This window comes from Staurois parvus, unplaced genomic scaffold (assembly GCF_062004578.1).
Source record: "Staurois parvus isolate SC_StPar_1 unplaced genomic scaffold, SC_StPar_1.0 ptg000668l, whole genome shotgun sequence".
NCBI lineage: Eukaryota > Metazoa > Chordata > Amphibia > Anura > Ranidae > Staurois > Staurois parvus.
Genome location: NW_028318464.1, coordinates 2,388,203 through 2,403,781, shown reverse-complemented (window position 1 = coordinate 2,403,781; position 15,579 = coordinate 2,388,203). Strand labels below are relative to the sequence as shown.

General features: G+C 41.0%; 1 protein-coding gene across 1 annotated transcript in view; it reads left to right on the top strand.

Annotated features, from left to right (window-relative positions):
* The window catches only part of VAMP7 (vesicle associated membrane protein 7), a 46,147-nt gene extending 32,446 nt beyond the window's left edge, over positions 1–13,701 (top strand). The window contains exons 5-8 of the mRNA XM_089651940.1: positions 1,762–1,852; positions 4,446–4,513; positions 7,434–7,526; positions 10,798–13,701. Coding sequence (XP_089508066.1) covers positions 1,762–1,852; positions 4,446–4,513; positions 7,434–7,526; positions 10,798–10,866 — 321 coding nt within the window. The 3' untranslated portion in view covers positions 10,867–13,701. The remainder of the gene's footprint in view (positions 1–1,761; positions 1,853–4,445; positions 4,514–7,433; positions 7,527–10,797) is intronic.
* The last annotated feature ends 1,878 nt before the right edge of the window (positions 13,702–15,579 follow it).

The window sequence follows — 15,579 nt, the reverse complement described above, 5'->3', positions numbered from 1 at the left end:
ATATATATATATATATATATATATATATATATATATATATATATATATATATATATATATATACACACACACAAGCATACATGCACACACACTCCATATTCATGACGGAAATAAGTATTTGATCCCCTATCATTCAGCAGGGTTTCTGGCTACCAGGTGTCTTTCATACAGGTTACAAGCTTAGATTAGAAGCTTGCTAATCTCATTTTGTTACCTGTATAAAAGACACCTGTCCTCAGGAGCAACCAAACAATCAGATTCAAAACTCTCCACCATGGCAAAGACCAAAGAGCTGTCCAAGGATGTCAGGGACAAGATTGTAGACCTACACAAGGCTGGACTGGGCTACCAAAATATCGCCAAGCAGCTTGGTGAGAAGGTGGCAAGAGTTGGTGCAATCATTCGCAAATGGAAGAAACACACAACAAATCTCAGTCTCCCTAGGTCTGGTGCACCATGCAAGATCTCACCTCAAGGAGTGTCATTGATCATGAAAACAGTCAGGAATCATCCGAGAACTACACGTTAGGATCTTGTCAATGATCTCCAGGCAGCTGGGACCACAGTCGCCAAGAAAACAATTGGTAACACACTACGCTGACAAGGATTGAAATCTTGCAGTGCCTGCAAGGTCCCTCTGCTCAATAAAGCACATTTCCAGGTCCGTCTGAAGTTTGCCACTGAACATCTGAATGATGCAGAGGAGGACTGGTTGAAAGTGTTGTGGTCAGATGAGACCAAAATCGAGCTCTTTGGCATCAACTCAACTCGCCGTGTTTGGAGGAGAAGGAATACTGCCTGTGACCTCAAGAACACCATCCCAACTGTCAAACATGGTAGTGGAAACATTCTGCTGTGGGGGTGTTTTTCTGCTAAGGGGACAGGACAACTGCACCACATCAAAGGGATGATGGACGGGGCAGTGTACCGTCAAATCTTGGGTGAGAACCTTCTTCCCTCAGCCAGGGCATTAAAAATGGGTTGTGGATGGGTGTTCCAGCATGACAATGACCCAAAACACACGGCCAAGGCAACAAAGGAGTGCCTCAAGAAGAAGCACATTAAGGTCCTGGAGTGGCCTAGCTAGTCTCCAGACCTTAATCAGATTAAAAATCTGTGGAGGGAGCTGAAAGTTCGAGTTGCCAAACGTCAGCCATCAAACCTTAATGACTTGGAGAGGATCTGCCAAGAGTAGTGGGCCAAAATCCCTCCTGAGATGTGTGCAAACCTGGTGGCCAACTACAGGAAAAATCTGACCTCCTGTGATTGCCAACAAGGGATTTGCCACCAAGTACTAAGTCATGTTTTGTGAAGGGGATCAAATACTTTTTCCCCTCATGAACATGCAAATCAGTGCATAATTTATTTGCATTTGTTTGCATTTATTTTGAATTTTTTGTTGCTATTCCATCTCTGTGTTACAATACACCTACCATTCGATTTTTAGACTGATCATTTCTTTGTGAGTGGGCAAACATTCAAAATCAGCAGAGGATCAAATACTTATTTCCTTCACTGTATATGTATGTGTGTGTGTATATACACACTCATCCCCAGAAATTGCTCCTTTTACGTTGTAAATTATGACAGAATCTATGTGAAGTACTGCAACCTATTAGCATCCTCTCAGAACTCTTGAACTCTCTGTGTTTTGATATTTAGGAGGGACTCATTACAGCTGTAGTGCCCAGGACTGTACAGAAGCATGGTATGTATCTCTCCTTCAGATCTGTTTCCTTACCTTCTATTTTTTTTCCATAGAAACACCACTCAGAAAACAAGAGTATCGATCGTGTGGTGGAGACACAGGCCCAGGTGGATGAACTGAAAGGAATTATGGTCCGAAATATAGGTATGTCCTTCCTGCTAAGAAACCTGTCATATGTGCCAATTTAATATCAGCACCAGAACTACAATACATTATAATTCACATTGGTGAATCAAGACAGCAGTACTGTATGGGTTACCCAGATGAATTACTGGTAGTGTGAGAGGAAGGTAAAGTCTATCTCTATCCAGTTTTATATTGAATTAGATGGCATGGGGAAGGTTTTAATGATTTTGACTTCTGGATGTCACCTTTAATGGAGAGATTTTTACTCATTATGTCTCTGTGACACCGTAACAAGTAATTGGGGGAGTGATTGTCTCTGACTTTCAAAGGCATAAACAGCAACAGAAATGTATTGGGGAATTCAATAAGGGTGACTCCTTTAGGATTCCATCAGGTTGCAGCACTAAAAGCTTTAGGTACATGAATGTGTTGGTGCCCGTACTGAGGTAAGTGTCCATACTGGACACTCCTTCACTGTGCTCCATCCCCGTCCAAGGTGCCTGAACAAGTGTATGGCTGAAGAGTTTTTTTACTGAGGTGGGCGTAGACTTATGAAAACTGAAACTGGTTCCTCATCAGGTTCATCTTGCTGTTGATGGACAGAATAGCAGCTGTGGATCCGCATACTACTATACACTGTCAATTAAAAGTAAAGCAAATTTGATTGGAGGTCACTCAGTTTACAATAGACTCCCCTCACCCTGTGACCAGCCTTTTTACAAATGTGGCCATTGCCATATTTTGGTAGTGACATCACCTGCATCCCCGGTTCACATTTGTTCACATTTACAGCATCTTTTGACTAACAGCTGAATGTGACCAGGGATGCTGTATGGTGCAGGAAGCTGTCTTATACATGACCACTTCCCAGCAGACATGCCCCACAGTGATTACTGGTATACCTAGGCTGCTCTTAAGAAATGACAATTTCCTAATCTGAGAATCGGCTGTGATTCATTAAGAATCTGTTGTCATGATGACAGGTTCATAAAGTGGAGATAGTAAAAACTACCTGAATTTGTCACATGTATTGGCAACGTTATTGAAACTGTAGCAAAGCCATTGAGACATGGAAGTGAAGGGAAAGAAAAGCTGCAGACGTGCACAGCTCTGGATCGAATGAGGGCTCATTTAAGTAAAAGGGCCAAAACCGATGTCTAAACAGATTTTACCTTAATGCAAAGAATGCATTAAGGTAAAAAATATTTAGGCTTTAGAACCACTTCAAGGAAATCCAGGCCTGAAGGGGAGGAGGGCCGACCACCCAAGGAAGTTCCCGCGCCCCACACGTCTGGGGAAGGAAGGGGGGCATCTACTTTCTGATCCATTGGAGCGTTCAGGTAAGTCTCCCATGACAGGTCCTCTCCACCGAAGTGGGGGACTGTCACTGTGATACAGACTATAGGTGCCTGGTCATATGGGTCCCTGCGAGATGTTTAACTCGATGGCCGCCCAGGTCCATGATGGGGTATAGTTGTGGTTGACTGAGCGCAGAGCTAGTGGTCTGCACGCGCTGGTCAGACTGAGGTGGCCACTGGATCTAGATTATCCAGCTTGTTGAGCAGCCTGGCTGTTGATAGCAGACCTCCGCAGGAAAAACAAATTCCAGGGAAAAAAGAAAAAAAAAATATGTGGAACCACAGGTCCCAGCATAAGATCAGGTTCATACTCCTGAGACACTTGGCAAAATGACTGAATTGCTTGTAGAGAGACTGCCCATAGGTGGCGATATATTTTTTTTTTTTTTGCCTAGTATCCTACTCCTGTAGGTGGGGCTAAAAAACCCTGTTTGGTCATGGATAAAGAAGAGAGGCTGCGTCTGTCAATGAACTTAGAGAAAGGGATTTCATGGTGAGTCACAAAAAATTTCCGTTTTTACTTTAATGTAAGGAATACATGAAGGTAAAGTGTTTAGGCTTTAGAACCACTTTAAGAAAACTACTTCAGATATGTGTCGTTTTTAGCTTTACTGAATTCTCCCTCTATACTAAAATTTGTTTGTCCCCATTTTAGAAATTTCTTATTGCTTTATGTGCTGAATAGAAATCTCTTGAATAGGGCTTCCAATGGCAATTAAAATCTGAGAGATGATCTTCCCCTACTTTGCATTCTCCCAAACTAAACAAAAAGTTTTGGCTGAAGTTGAGCTGTAACAAATGTAAGAGGTCACAAATCAGGCTGCTCATATCCAAAGCAAGGATCTGACTGAGGAGGGGTCGGGTGGGTAATGTTAAATTTGGCGCACTAGGATTACTTGGTGCGTATTTGTAGTTTTAATGGCATATTGACCATTTCATTTGGAGGGTCAGAGGTTTAGATTTATACCACCATGTTCATCATGTCAGCTGAATGGTGTGCACTGGTAACTATCCTGGCAGCCCCTAGCTTAGGTCCCTTGCCTGACAAAATCAGAACAGGCTTCATTTGTGTAAGGTGCTGTAAAGAATGCAGTGCATAAAAATAACACACTGCAGCACACCGCGTGTTACAACCCACACCAACATGCATGTACAGTATATGTTGCAAGAACAAGCCCTCTTTTTGTTGCATTTCTTTATTTGGAACAAAACCCTTCTTTATTGTAACTTGTTTACATGTTGCTTATTTACAGATCTTGTGGCGCAAAGAGGAGAGCGGTTAGAGTTATTAATAGATAAAACGGAGAACCTTGTTGACTCTGTAAGTGTACAGACATTTTTATGACCGCATTATAATAGATCAGGGTTTCATTATTAGGCTCCATGCACACTAGCGTTTTTTTTAAGATAAAAAATGCTGGATAAAAACCGCTGGTAATAGCATTTTTTAGTAGCATTCAGAAGCGTTTTAGGAGCGTTAGCATTTTTACAGTACATGTAGATAAAAAAAAAAGCTGTTAGGACCATTTTAGTAGCTCTTAGGAGCGTTTTAGCTTTTTTTTTTTTTTTTTTTTTTTTTTCTTCTTCTTGAAGAATGCTCCAAGAAGCTCTAAAACAATTGTTTTTCTGTTCATAGACACTGAAGCTCAAAAAATGCTAATAGCCTAAATAGACACATAGGATATAACTATTTCGCTTCTAGGAGCTTAAAAAATGCTAGTGTGCAATGCAGCCTTAAAGGAGGACACTCTAGACAATATACAGTGGGGATCGAAAGTTTGGGCACCCCAGCTAAAAATTTGTATTAATGTGCATAAAGAAGCCAAGGAAAGATGGAAAAATCTCCAAAAGGCATCAAATTACAGATTAGACATTCTTATAATATGTCAACAAAAGTTAGATTTTATTTCCATCATTTACACTTTCAAAATAACAGAAAACAAAAAAATGGCATCTGCAAAAGTTTGGGCACCCTGCAGAATTTATTGCATGTACTGCCCCCTTTGCCAAGCTGAGACCTGCCAGTGTCATGGATTGTTCTCAATCATCATCTGGGAAGACCAGATGATGTCAATCTCAAAGGTTTTAAATGCCCAGACTCATCTGACCTTGCCCCAACAATCAGCACCATGGGTTCTTCTAAGCAGTTGTCTAGAAAACTGAAACTGAAAATAGTTGACGCTCACAAAGCTGGAGAAGGCTATAAGAAGATAGCAAAGCGTTTTCAGATGTCAATATCCTCTGTTCGGAATGTAATTAAGAAATGGCAGTCATCGGGAACAGTGGAAGTTAAAGCAACATCTGGAAGACCAAGAAAAATATCAGACAGAACAGCTCGCAGGATTGTGAGAAAAACAATTCAAAACCCACGTTTGACTGCACGATCCCTCCAGAAAGATCTGGCAGACACTGGAGTTGTGGTACACTATTCCACTATAAAGAGATACTTGTACAAATATGGTCTTCATGGAAGAGTCATCAGAAGAAAACCTCTTCTACGTCCTCACCACAAAAATCATCGTTTGAACTTTGCAAATGAACATATAGACAAGCCTGATGCATTTTGGAAACAAGTTCTGTGGACCGATGAGGTTAAAATTGAACTTTTTGGCTGGAATGAGCACAGGTACGTTTGGAGAAGAAGGGGCACAGAATTTAATGAAAAGAACCTCTGTCCAACTGTTAAGCATGGGGTTGGATCAATCATGCTTTGGGGTTGTGTTGCAGCCAGTGGCACAGGGAACATCTCACGAGTAGAAGGAAAAATGGATTCAATAAAATTTCAGCAAATTTTGGATGGTAACTTGATGCCATCTGTGAAAAAGCTGAAGTTAAAGAGAGGATGGCTTCTACAAATGGATAATGATCCTAAACACACCTCGAAATCCATGGGGGATTACATGAAGAGGCGTAAACTGAAGGTTTTGCCATGGCCTTCACAATCTCCTGACCTCAACATAATTGAAAATCTATGGATAGATCTTAAAAGAGCAGTGTGTGACAGACAGCCCAGAAATCTCAAAGCACTGGAAGACTTTTGTAAGGAAGAATGGGCAAAGATACCTCAAACAAGAATTGAAAGACTCTTGGCTGGCTACAAAAAGCGTTTACAAGCTGTGATACTTGCCAAAGGGGGCAGTACAAGATATTAACTCTGCAGGGTGCCCAAACTTTTGCAGACGCCATTTTTTTGTTTTCTGTTATTTTGAAAGTGTAAATGATGTAAAAAAAATCTAACTTTTGTTGACATATTATAAGAATGTCTAATCTGTAATTTGATGCCTTTTGGAGATTTTTCCATCTTTCCTTGGCTTCTTCATGCACATTAATACAAAGTTTTAGCTGGGGTGCCCAAACTTTCGATCCCCACTGTATATGTTTTTAGCCTGGTGTGTTTTTTTTTTTTTTCCATATCAAATCTTTATTTTACAAATAAACATTAAATACATGGTGCACCTATTTCAAGGATCAGAAGCTGTTAAAGTGTTACTAAGCCCAGGACACTGCATTCACTATAGCTGGTCTCCCACAGTACACAGAACATGGAAATGTAATTATTTTAGTAAACATAAACTGCTAAATACCTTTTCTCATCAGCAGTTAGCGTAGTCTTGCAACTTCTATCAGTTGCCAGCAGAGCTCATTTTAAAGCTTGTAGGAGGAGTTTTCATTTTGCTCTAGGAGGATGCAAAACCCCTAACCTCTGTCTGGACAGTACTGATTGGCCTGTGCTGATCACATGCACTCTCCCAAGAAAAGAAGAAAAAAAAACCCTCTCCAGCAATACACACCAAACTGAGCATGTGCAGCGTGACTTCACACGATATGTCTTATCGGGAGATAAGAGGGGGACACTGGAAGAAGGGGATGATAAGAGAAGTCAGGATCAAACAGCCTTTTTACACAATGCAACAAATTAACCACTTAGGTTTCACAGTGAGTATAACAAGCATGCTTTACTGCATATACAGACTGATTTTACTGTTGTGGGTTTAGTAACACTTTAACTTTCATACTCTCTCTGACTGAAACACCATACTGTCCTCTCTAAACAGAGCAGTCAGGGACGGGTGGGGGATAAGTCTCTCCTGATTTGTTCAGCTGTGTGTGTAATTTGTGTCAACAGCAGGATTCTTTGATAAGAGCGCCTACTTAAAAGCATAGGAAGCTGACTTTGGCTCATTTTTGGAAAACGTAACAAAATGCTTCTGTTTTGTAATTGATACATTCTATTTTTCTAGTCTGTCACCTTTAAGACCACAAGCAGAAACCTGGCCCGGGCTATGTGCATGAAGAATTTGAAGTTAACCATCATTATTGTTATTGTAACAATAGTAAGTATTCTTCTAGCCCATTTTGGTTGGCTGTTTAACCTCTTGCCCTCCTGAGGATTTACCCCCCTTAATGACCAGGCCTCTTTTTGCTATTCGGCGCTGCACTAATTCAACTGATAATTGCGTGGTCATGCAATGCTGCACCAAAATGAAATTTACGTCCTTTTTTCACACAAATAGAGCTTTCTTTCGGTGGTATTTGATCACCTGTGCGCTTTTTATTTTTCACGCTATAAACAAAAAAAGATCAAAAATATTGAAGAAAAACGATATTTTTTAATTTCAGTTATAAAAAATATATAGTAAACTCAAAGTTGGTTATAAATTTAGGCCAAAATGTATTCTGCTACATGTTTTTGGTAAAAAAATCCCAATCAGTGTATATTGATTGCTTTGTGTGAAAGTTATAGCGTCTACAAACTATGGTATAGATCAGGGGTGGGCAAACTTTTTGACTTGAGGGCCGCAATGGGTTCATATATTGGACCCGGGGGCCGGACCAAGAGTACATGAATGATGTGTATGTGTCATCCATAGTAAGTATAGTAATATTCCCCCATAGTAAGCATAGTAATTAATCCCCCATATAGTAATTCATCCCCATATAGTAATTCATCCCCCATATAGTAATTCATCCCCCATAGTAAGCATAGTAATTCATCCCCCATAGTAATTCATCCCCCATATAGTAATTCATCCCCCATAGTAATTCATCCCCCATATAGTAATTCATCCCCCCCATAGTAATTCATCCCCCATATAGTAATTCATTCCCCATATTAATTCATCCCCCCTATAGCAATTCATTCCCCATATTAATTCATCCCCCATATTAAGTCCCCAAGTCCCCTCTGTGTCAATTCACTTACCTTTGCTCCGCGCGTTCCTCTCGCCGTGCTCCCGCGCCTTTCCGATGTAGCATGAAAATGTGTCTCCTATGAGGATCTGTCCCCCTCGACGTATCTGCGCATGTGCCAGTTTCAGGCATTAGCAGCCGATCGGCGATCTCCGGCACATGCGCAGATACGTCGAGGGGGACAGATCCTCATAGGAGACACATTTTCATGCTACACCGGTCTTCAGGGCGGAATGTGAGAGGAACGTTCTCCGCGGGCCGGATTAAAAGGTCCGCCGGGCCGTATACGGCCCACGGGCCGTAGTTTGCCCATTGCTGGTATAGATACTGCAATTTCCACCATTTTTTTGCTATACAGCGCTGCGCTAATTTAACGGACAATTGCGCAGTCATGCAATACGGTACATAAATTTACATCCTTTTTTTCCCACAAATTGAGCTTTCTTTCGGTGGTATTTGACCGCCTATGCGTTTTTTATTTTTTGCGCTATAAAAAAAAAGGCTGACAATTTTGAGGAAAAAAACAATATTTTGGACTTTTTGCTATAAAACATGTCCAGTAAAAAAAAATGTAAAAAATCAAATTTAGTCATAAATTTCTGTCCAAATGTATTCTGCGACATCTTTGCTAAAAAAAAAAAAAAACCCAATACGTGTAAATTTAATTGGTTTACGTGAAAGTTATAGCGTTTACAAATGGCGGGAAGGATACTGGGATTTAAAATTTTTTTTTTTTATACTAATAATGGCGGCGATCAGCGACTTATGGCAGGACTGTGGGACTGCGGCGGACATTCTGACACTGGGGGGGGGGGGGAAACTGACTTGGGGGTCACTGACATCCCCAGTGGGGAGGAAGGGGTTAACGTTATTTACTGAAAGGGTTAACTGTGTGAGGGGAGTGTTTTACTAGGGGGCGGGGATGTGTACTGCACGGAATACCGCTGATCCGGAGAGATAAACTCTTCTCTCCGGATCAGCATGTCAGGAGCTGACTGGACTGACAGCACGGCTGCAGTGTAAACACTGCAGCTGTCCTCTGTCAGTGATTGCTGCTAATCACCGGGACATGGTAGGTAATGACTGTCCGTGACCGGGCAACTGACACCCATGGCCGCGATCGGCGGGACGGGTAGGGCGGGCACGCACCTCGCGTGCGTCCCCTACCTGTTTTGCACATGCACGTTTTAAAACGTGGTTTTGCCCAGCCGTGCTGACCTGCCACCGTATTTCTACAGTGGCTGGTCGGCAAGAAGTTAAAGTGACAATGTCTGGATAAAAAGTAACAAAGCTGGACCTGCAAATGAAGAGGCTTTATAGTTAACTGTCCTGCGGTCTGTTCCTCAGACCTTCACTCTCTTGCAGAGCAATGGCCTCCCACTTAGAGCACACCGTTTGGGTGTGCTGAATGCCTGCGCCCCCGTGTACTCTGTGATTGCTTCCTATACAGAACTTAGACTGCATGAAAAGCTTTGAATAGATTAGGGAATAGCTAATATCCCTTTCAGGTTTTTTTTTTTTTTTTTTTTTTTCTTTCCCTGATGGGAAATAAGAGGAGAGGGGATATCTTCTCTTAGACCCTGTCCCCAGAAAATGTTTCCCCACTGGAAGTTTCCCCTTCACCTCTTATACCTGAGACAACTCCAAAATATTGTTTTTACATTGCTTTTGGTACCAGAGACAATGGTCACCAGGACCAAAGGAGAGATGGTGAGTCTCCCCAGCAAGGACACAGACCGCGATAAAAACCTGACAGAAGGTCTAACCATTCCCCATTCATATTTTTGCTTTTCATACATGTCAAAGGAAACTTATAAAGAAATAAATATGCAGGTTGCAATGCCAGAATATATATGGCTTGTGACAGGGTCTCTTTGATCAAGATGTGTGGCTCTAGACACCAGTTTATATTTTGGGTGGACAGGAAACATGAGTTTAAAATGGCATCACTGAAGATCTCTGGGAAAGGAGAAGCCCTTTTGTTAGTTGGCTTGTATCAATTCTTGATACAGATGAGGGTAAGGGGACGTAAAATGATAAGCAACAATTTTTTATTCACAGTTAACATATTTAATCGTGAAATAGTGATGAACTTTGAGCTCAGTCTGAACCTTGAAGTAAGATGTCATTGCTGAGCCAATCCGTTGTGGTTGGGACAGTCCCAACTCCTCAACTGCTAAAAGGGGCAGGGATGCTTGTGACATTATTATCCTAGCCACATCACTATATTTTGGTCAATGATGTCACAAGCATCCACACCGTTTTGTGTACATGCAGTCACAGGGAATGTCCTGGCCCATGCAATGACATCTTACCTCTGGGTTCGGGCCAAACCCAAGCTCATCACTTAAGCCTAAATCTCATTTGACGGTGGACAATGTCTTAAGGTGATTTCTGCTTTATGTTGCGGTCCAGGTTGTTATCTATATCATCGTGTCGGCAGCTTGCGGAGGGCTGACGTGGCCCAGCTGTGTGAATAAGTAACTCCTCTGTCTTCCGATGCATGAACGTGTTCTCCAGGAACCGGAAAGTAAAGTACTACCTATTCACACGTGTAGAATCCCGCCTGAAAAGAGACTTGATGGAAAAGCCTTTTCCCTCGACACTGTGAGGTGTCCGATATTCTCCTTAATCGTCTCATCCTTCCATTCTTACAGGACATTGTAGCTCTATGCCTTATATAATGTGTCAGAGGAAACTTGGACAGGCGTTTGTCATGCTGTATATCCTAAAACCTGAAGGAAATGGAGCATGGTAACTTGATTGTGTGTTTTTGTTTTGTTTTTTTTAATACATTTTTTTCCCCCCCTCACAGCCCCTTTCTCTAACCCTCAATATCCCTTCATCTGTTTTTCACAGGTTACTGTTTCTTTTTTTTAAAACCTGTCCAGCAGCACATTCTTGCCCCTGCTGGTGATGCCAAACTTGACATTAAGTCAAAGCCATTGGGAACTTGCGATCATTCACCCGTCCTTGCGTGCGTCTTACACAAAATGTATTTCAGAATACTCCGGCCGATTTTTTTTTTTTTTTCCACTAAAGCTCACTAGTATTGTGAATGTTGATCTTTTCTGGTGATGTGTTGTTTTTTCTTTTTTTTCTCTAAAGCATCACTTGGTTGATCGGGTGGCCATTTTGAATGGCCTCAGATATGCCAGGTGTGTTTTGCCTGATTGTTCTGTTGACATGTCAGTGGGTAAAACACTCACAGAGAATGATATATAGGTATTGCTTCATAAACAAAACTGTATCTAGCTTTGACAGAGGGTTGCCAGTCCATGTAGAAGTGGCAGGACACACAACTTGCTTCAAAATGTTTTTGTAATTGATTGAAACATATTTGGCCATTTTGTTTTCCTCTTAAACAAATGTATTTTCTTGTTTTGCAGCAAATGCAAACCCCTCCCCTTCCCCACTTTTTTCCATTTTAAATGTGTTTCACATTAAAAAAAATAATAATCTGACATCCTAGTAAGCTCAGGGTGCTCCAACCTGAGTGGCTTCCTATGATTAATAGAAGCTCAAAAGCTGGTCATACTGCTTGCAGATTGATTGGGTGTATGATTTTCTTTACTACTAGGGCCTGTCTGATTTGATTTAAATTTCTGAAGTTTTAAATAGTAATTTACTTGACATAGCTATTGCTAAACCTAAGGGAGATTGCTCAATCAGACTGTGTGTGGTCAGCTTTACTGTATTCGAGTACCATCTGCAGACAAACTGTTTTTGCAGATTACCCTTACAGGTACTCTGTGAGTGGCATTACTTCAGTACAAATGCATGCTATTGCAATTATAGCTTGAAGAATTAAAGTGGTTGTAAAGGCAGGTTTTTGTTTGTTTGTTTTTTTTTACCTCCCCCCTCCCTAATAGTCACTTGAGCCCCCTCTCGATCTAGCAATGTGCGTGAGAGTCTTGGGACTCCCTCCGCATGAGCTGAGACAGCATGCTGACCTACTGCTGTCCCAGCCATTTACAGCCGAAGAGAGCAGGGGGCTAGGCCAAACTATGGCTCTTAGTGTCTAAGGTGGTGGTGTACGCCAGCAGGGAACCTAAGAAGATCGGGGCTACTCTGTGCAAAACCATTACTCGTAGCAGGTGAGTTTGACATTTTTTTTTTTTAAAAGCTGAACCTTTAGTACCGCTTTAAAAGTTCCTTACAAGGGGGCCTGTGAAATGTAGGGTGCCTCTTTCAGTCAATATATGGTAATGGCAGAATCATTCAAAGGTATTTTTTTTTTTATGGATGTGTTGTCATGATTGCTGTAGCACACTTGATTGATCTCTCCTTTTCCCTACCCATTGGCTGTATTCGATAAGGAAGCCAAATCACACAACCAGGAAATGCTCCAGAGGTGAACTTGAAATGGCTGTCAGGGTTCAAGCTTGGCAGTATGAAACCCCACCAGCCAATTTTGTTTTTTAAAGTTCTTTTTGTGAGGCAGACTGGTCATTGAGTATAGAGGTACCTGCAAAGGTCATGAATATAAACATTACATTTATTGTAGTGCTTTGATAAATGTAATTCTTACATACCGGTATACAGATTTCAAAATCCTATTTAATTCTTAGACATGGGACAATTTGTCAGAGGCTCAATAAATCCAACAGACATTCTGCTCAGAATTCGTAGAGGACTTCGATCATTTCCTGTCGTGGGTTTTTTAATACCTTCTCTTTTTAGGCTGCCAATTGGGGAGGAGTTTAAAGTATAGTATTTGAGTGAAGGCTTGCCTTAAGTTAAACTTATATGGGGGTTAACATTTTCAGCTTGTTGTAGTGTCATTCTCTGGAGACACTAATGCACCTTAAAACTGTACAAACTGTATTTTTAAAAAAAGGCAACGTAAACTTACTATCATGATGATAATAAAGAACAGATGCAGACAGAATCTAGTCATTTGAAGCAAAAAAAAAAAAACTTTCTCGGCCTTAAAAATTTGCCCATTTTATGGTCATCCTTGTATACTTCTGTTTTGGTCCTTTTTTAGCCATGCACATTTTTATGGTAAACTTCCAAATGGCACCTTGCTTGCTGAAGCCTGTGGGATGTATTTTTCTGTTGCACCCTGTGTGTGTGTCCTTTGAATAATGGTAGAGCTGTTATGATAAGGACTAAAAGACTTTTTGAGAATTGCACTTGGAATGTGATTGTTATATAGTGTTCCTATTCAGTGTGTTGGCATTTGTTTAATGAACCCTTTTTTTCCCACCATACATTTTCTTAACATAACGAGATCATTTTTGCTTTACGTATGTACTGTTTTTATTTTTTAATCTGATGTGTTAAGACTGCTGAAAATAAAGAAAATCCATAGCATTTTTAGAAGAATTGATTCTTTTTATTCCACCCCTATTCTATTTGTCTTTCCATGCACAAGGTACAGTCAGACTAAAAATTGTGTCAAAACTAGGGGCCATGTTACCCTGTTGCAGGTGGCAACTCACTAGCGTTTGGCTCACTAAAGATCAGAGAATGCTCAACTTCTACAGGGGCACTCCATACTATTGTTATGCAGTCGCTGCTCCCTGACTGCTGACAGATTCTGCAGTTTTGATTAGTAACAGCAAAGCTGTTCTCTTTAAATATGGTGTTGCTGCTGATAGTATTACTAATTTCACATGCACTGGTACTTGATAAACTGTAGCAGTATCTTCACTGAAGGCGTCATATATGTAATCAAAGATTATGTCTGAAACACAGATAGTGAACATTTCCTAAAAGAAATTGAAGGCTGCCATGGCCAAGCATCTTCTGAAATTGAATCATGATTTTTGCTTGCCCATCTGATGTCAGCACTAACAAGGAGGTAACTTGCAAACCTGTCACTAACTTAAAATTGATGGAACTGCATAACAGTAAGGTAAGTAGCATTCTCAGAAGCTGCACTGGCAGCCCACATTTTCATTCAGTACAGATTTCTTTTAACAAAAGCATTGGCTGCTGACTGATGCCAAATGAAGGATCTCTGCTACTGGCTAATTTATTCTGACATGCACAGCACCTGGCTGTCTCCATACCCGATTAGATACAGTTACCTTTAAAATGACTTGTCAAGCCAGGTGGTGCAAATACAGCCAATCAGTTTGACATTTAGGCAGATTCAGCTGGAATTGGTGTACATTAGAGCAGTCTTTCAACCAGGGTGCCTTCTGGGTTGCTTTGGCAAAATGCCTAAACCTTTCCCCAAAATTCGACAAGCTGGTGGGGATACTTGCAACTCCCTTTCTTTGTAGGCAAAGTAGTGTGGCCACCGAAAATAATCAGCTGAAAATAGGGTTGTTAGCATTTTGCCAATAGCGGGGAAAAAAAAAACAAAAACCAACAAGCCAAGGATAATACCTAATCCAATGCCTAATGGAAACATTACAGGTCATATGGGCCCCAATGGTAAACACTGAGGGTTACTCATTTAGATCCTATCAGATCAGGGATGTCAAACTGGTGGTCCCCCAGCTGTTGCAAAACTAAAAGTCCCATTATGCCTCTACCTTTTGGGAGTCATGCTTGTAATAGTCAATCTTGCAATGCCTCATGGGACTTGTAGTTTGACACCTGTGTACTAGATAGTCCAAGATAATAAGAAGTTAAATCTTGATTAAAGAGTCTGAATTTTAAAAGTTTCTACTTTTTTTTTCTAGTGTTTTTTAGCTAATGGACCTCTTCTCCTTTTTAGGAGAGAGTGTAATGGAGTAAGCAAAGTTATACAAGCATGCACTAGGGGAGGCCCTAGCAAAGTTCTTTGTCAGTGTCCATTCATCTGAAGGCAGCATGCATATAACCCATCTTATATGATTACAGATCATACAATTTTTGCTGTGTCCCCATTTGGGAGGCCCAGAGAGACATTGAGAAGCTACTGAATGTGGTATGTACAGTTAGGCCCAAACTGCCTTAGTAGCTATTTCTTGCACAGATAAGGAAATACATATACCAATCAATGGGATGCAGCTCTTCAAATGTGAACATACAATGCTAAAATCAGGATGGGGATATGATCAACATGTATAAATACATCAGTGGTTCATATAGTGAACTCGATGTAGAGTTATTCACCCTGAGGTCATCACAGAGGACAAGGGGGCACTCTTTACATTTGGAGGGAAAGAAATTTAATTTATTCTCCAAACACGGAAAGGTTTCTTCACAGTGAGAGCTGTGAAAATGTGGAATAGACTCCCTCAAGAGTTGGTTCTG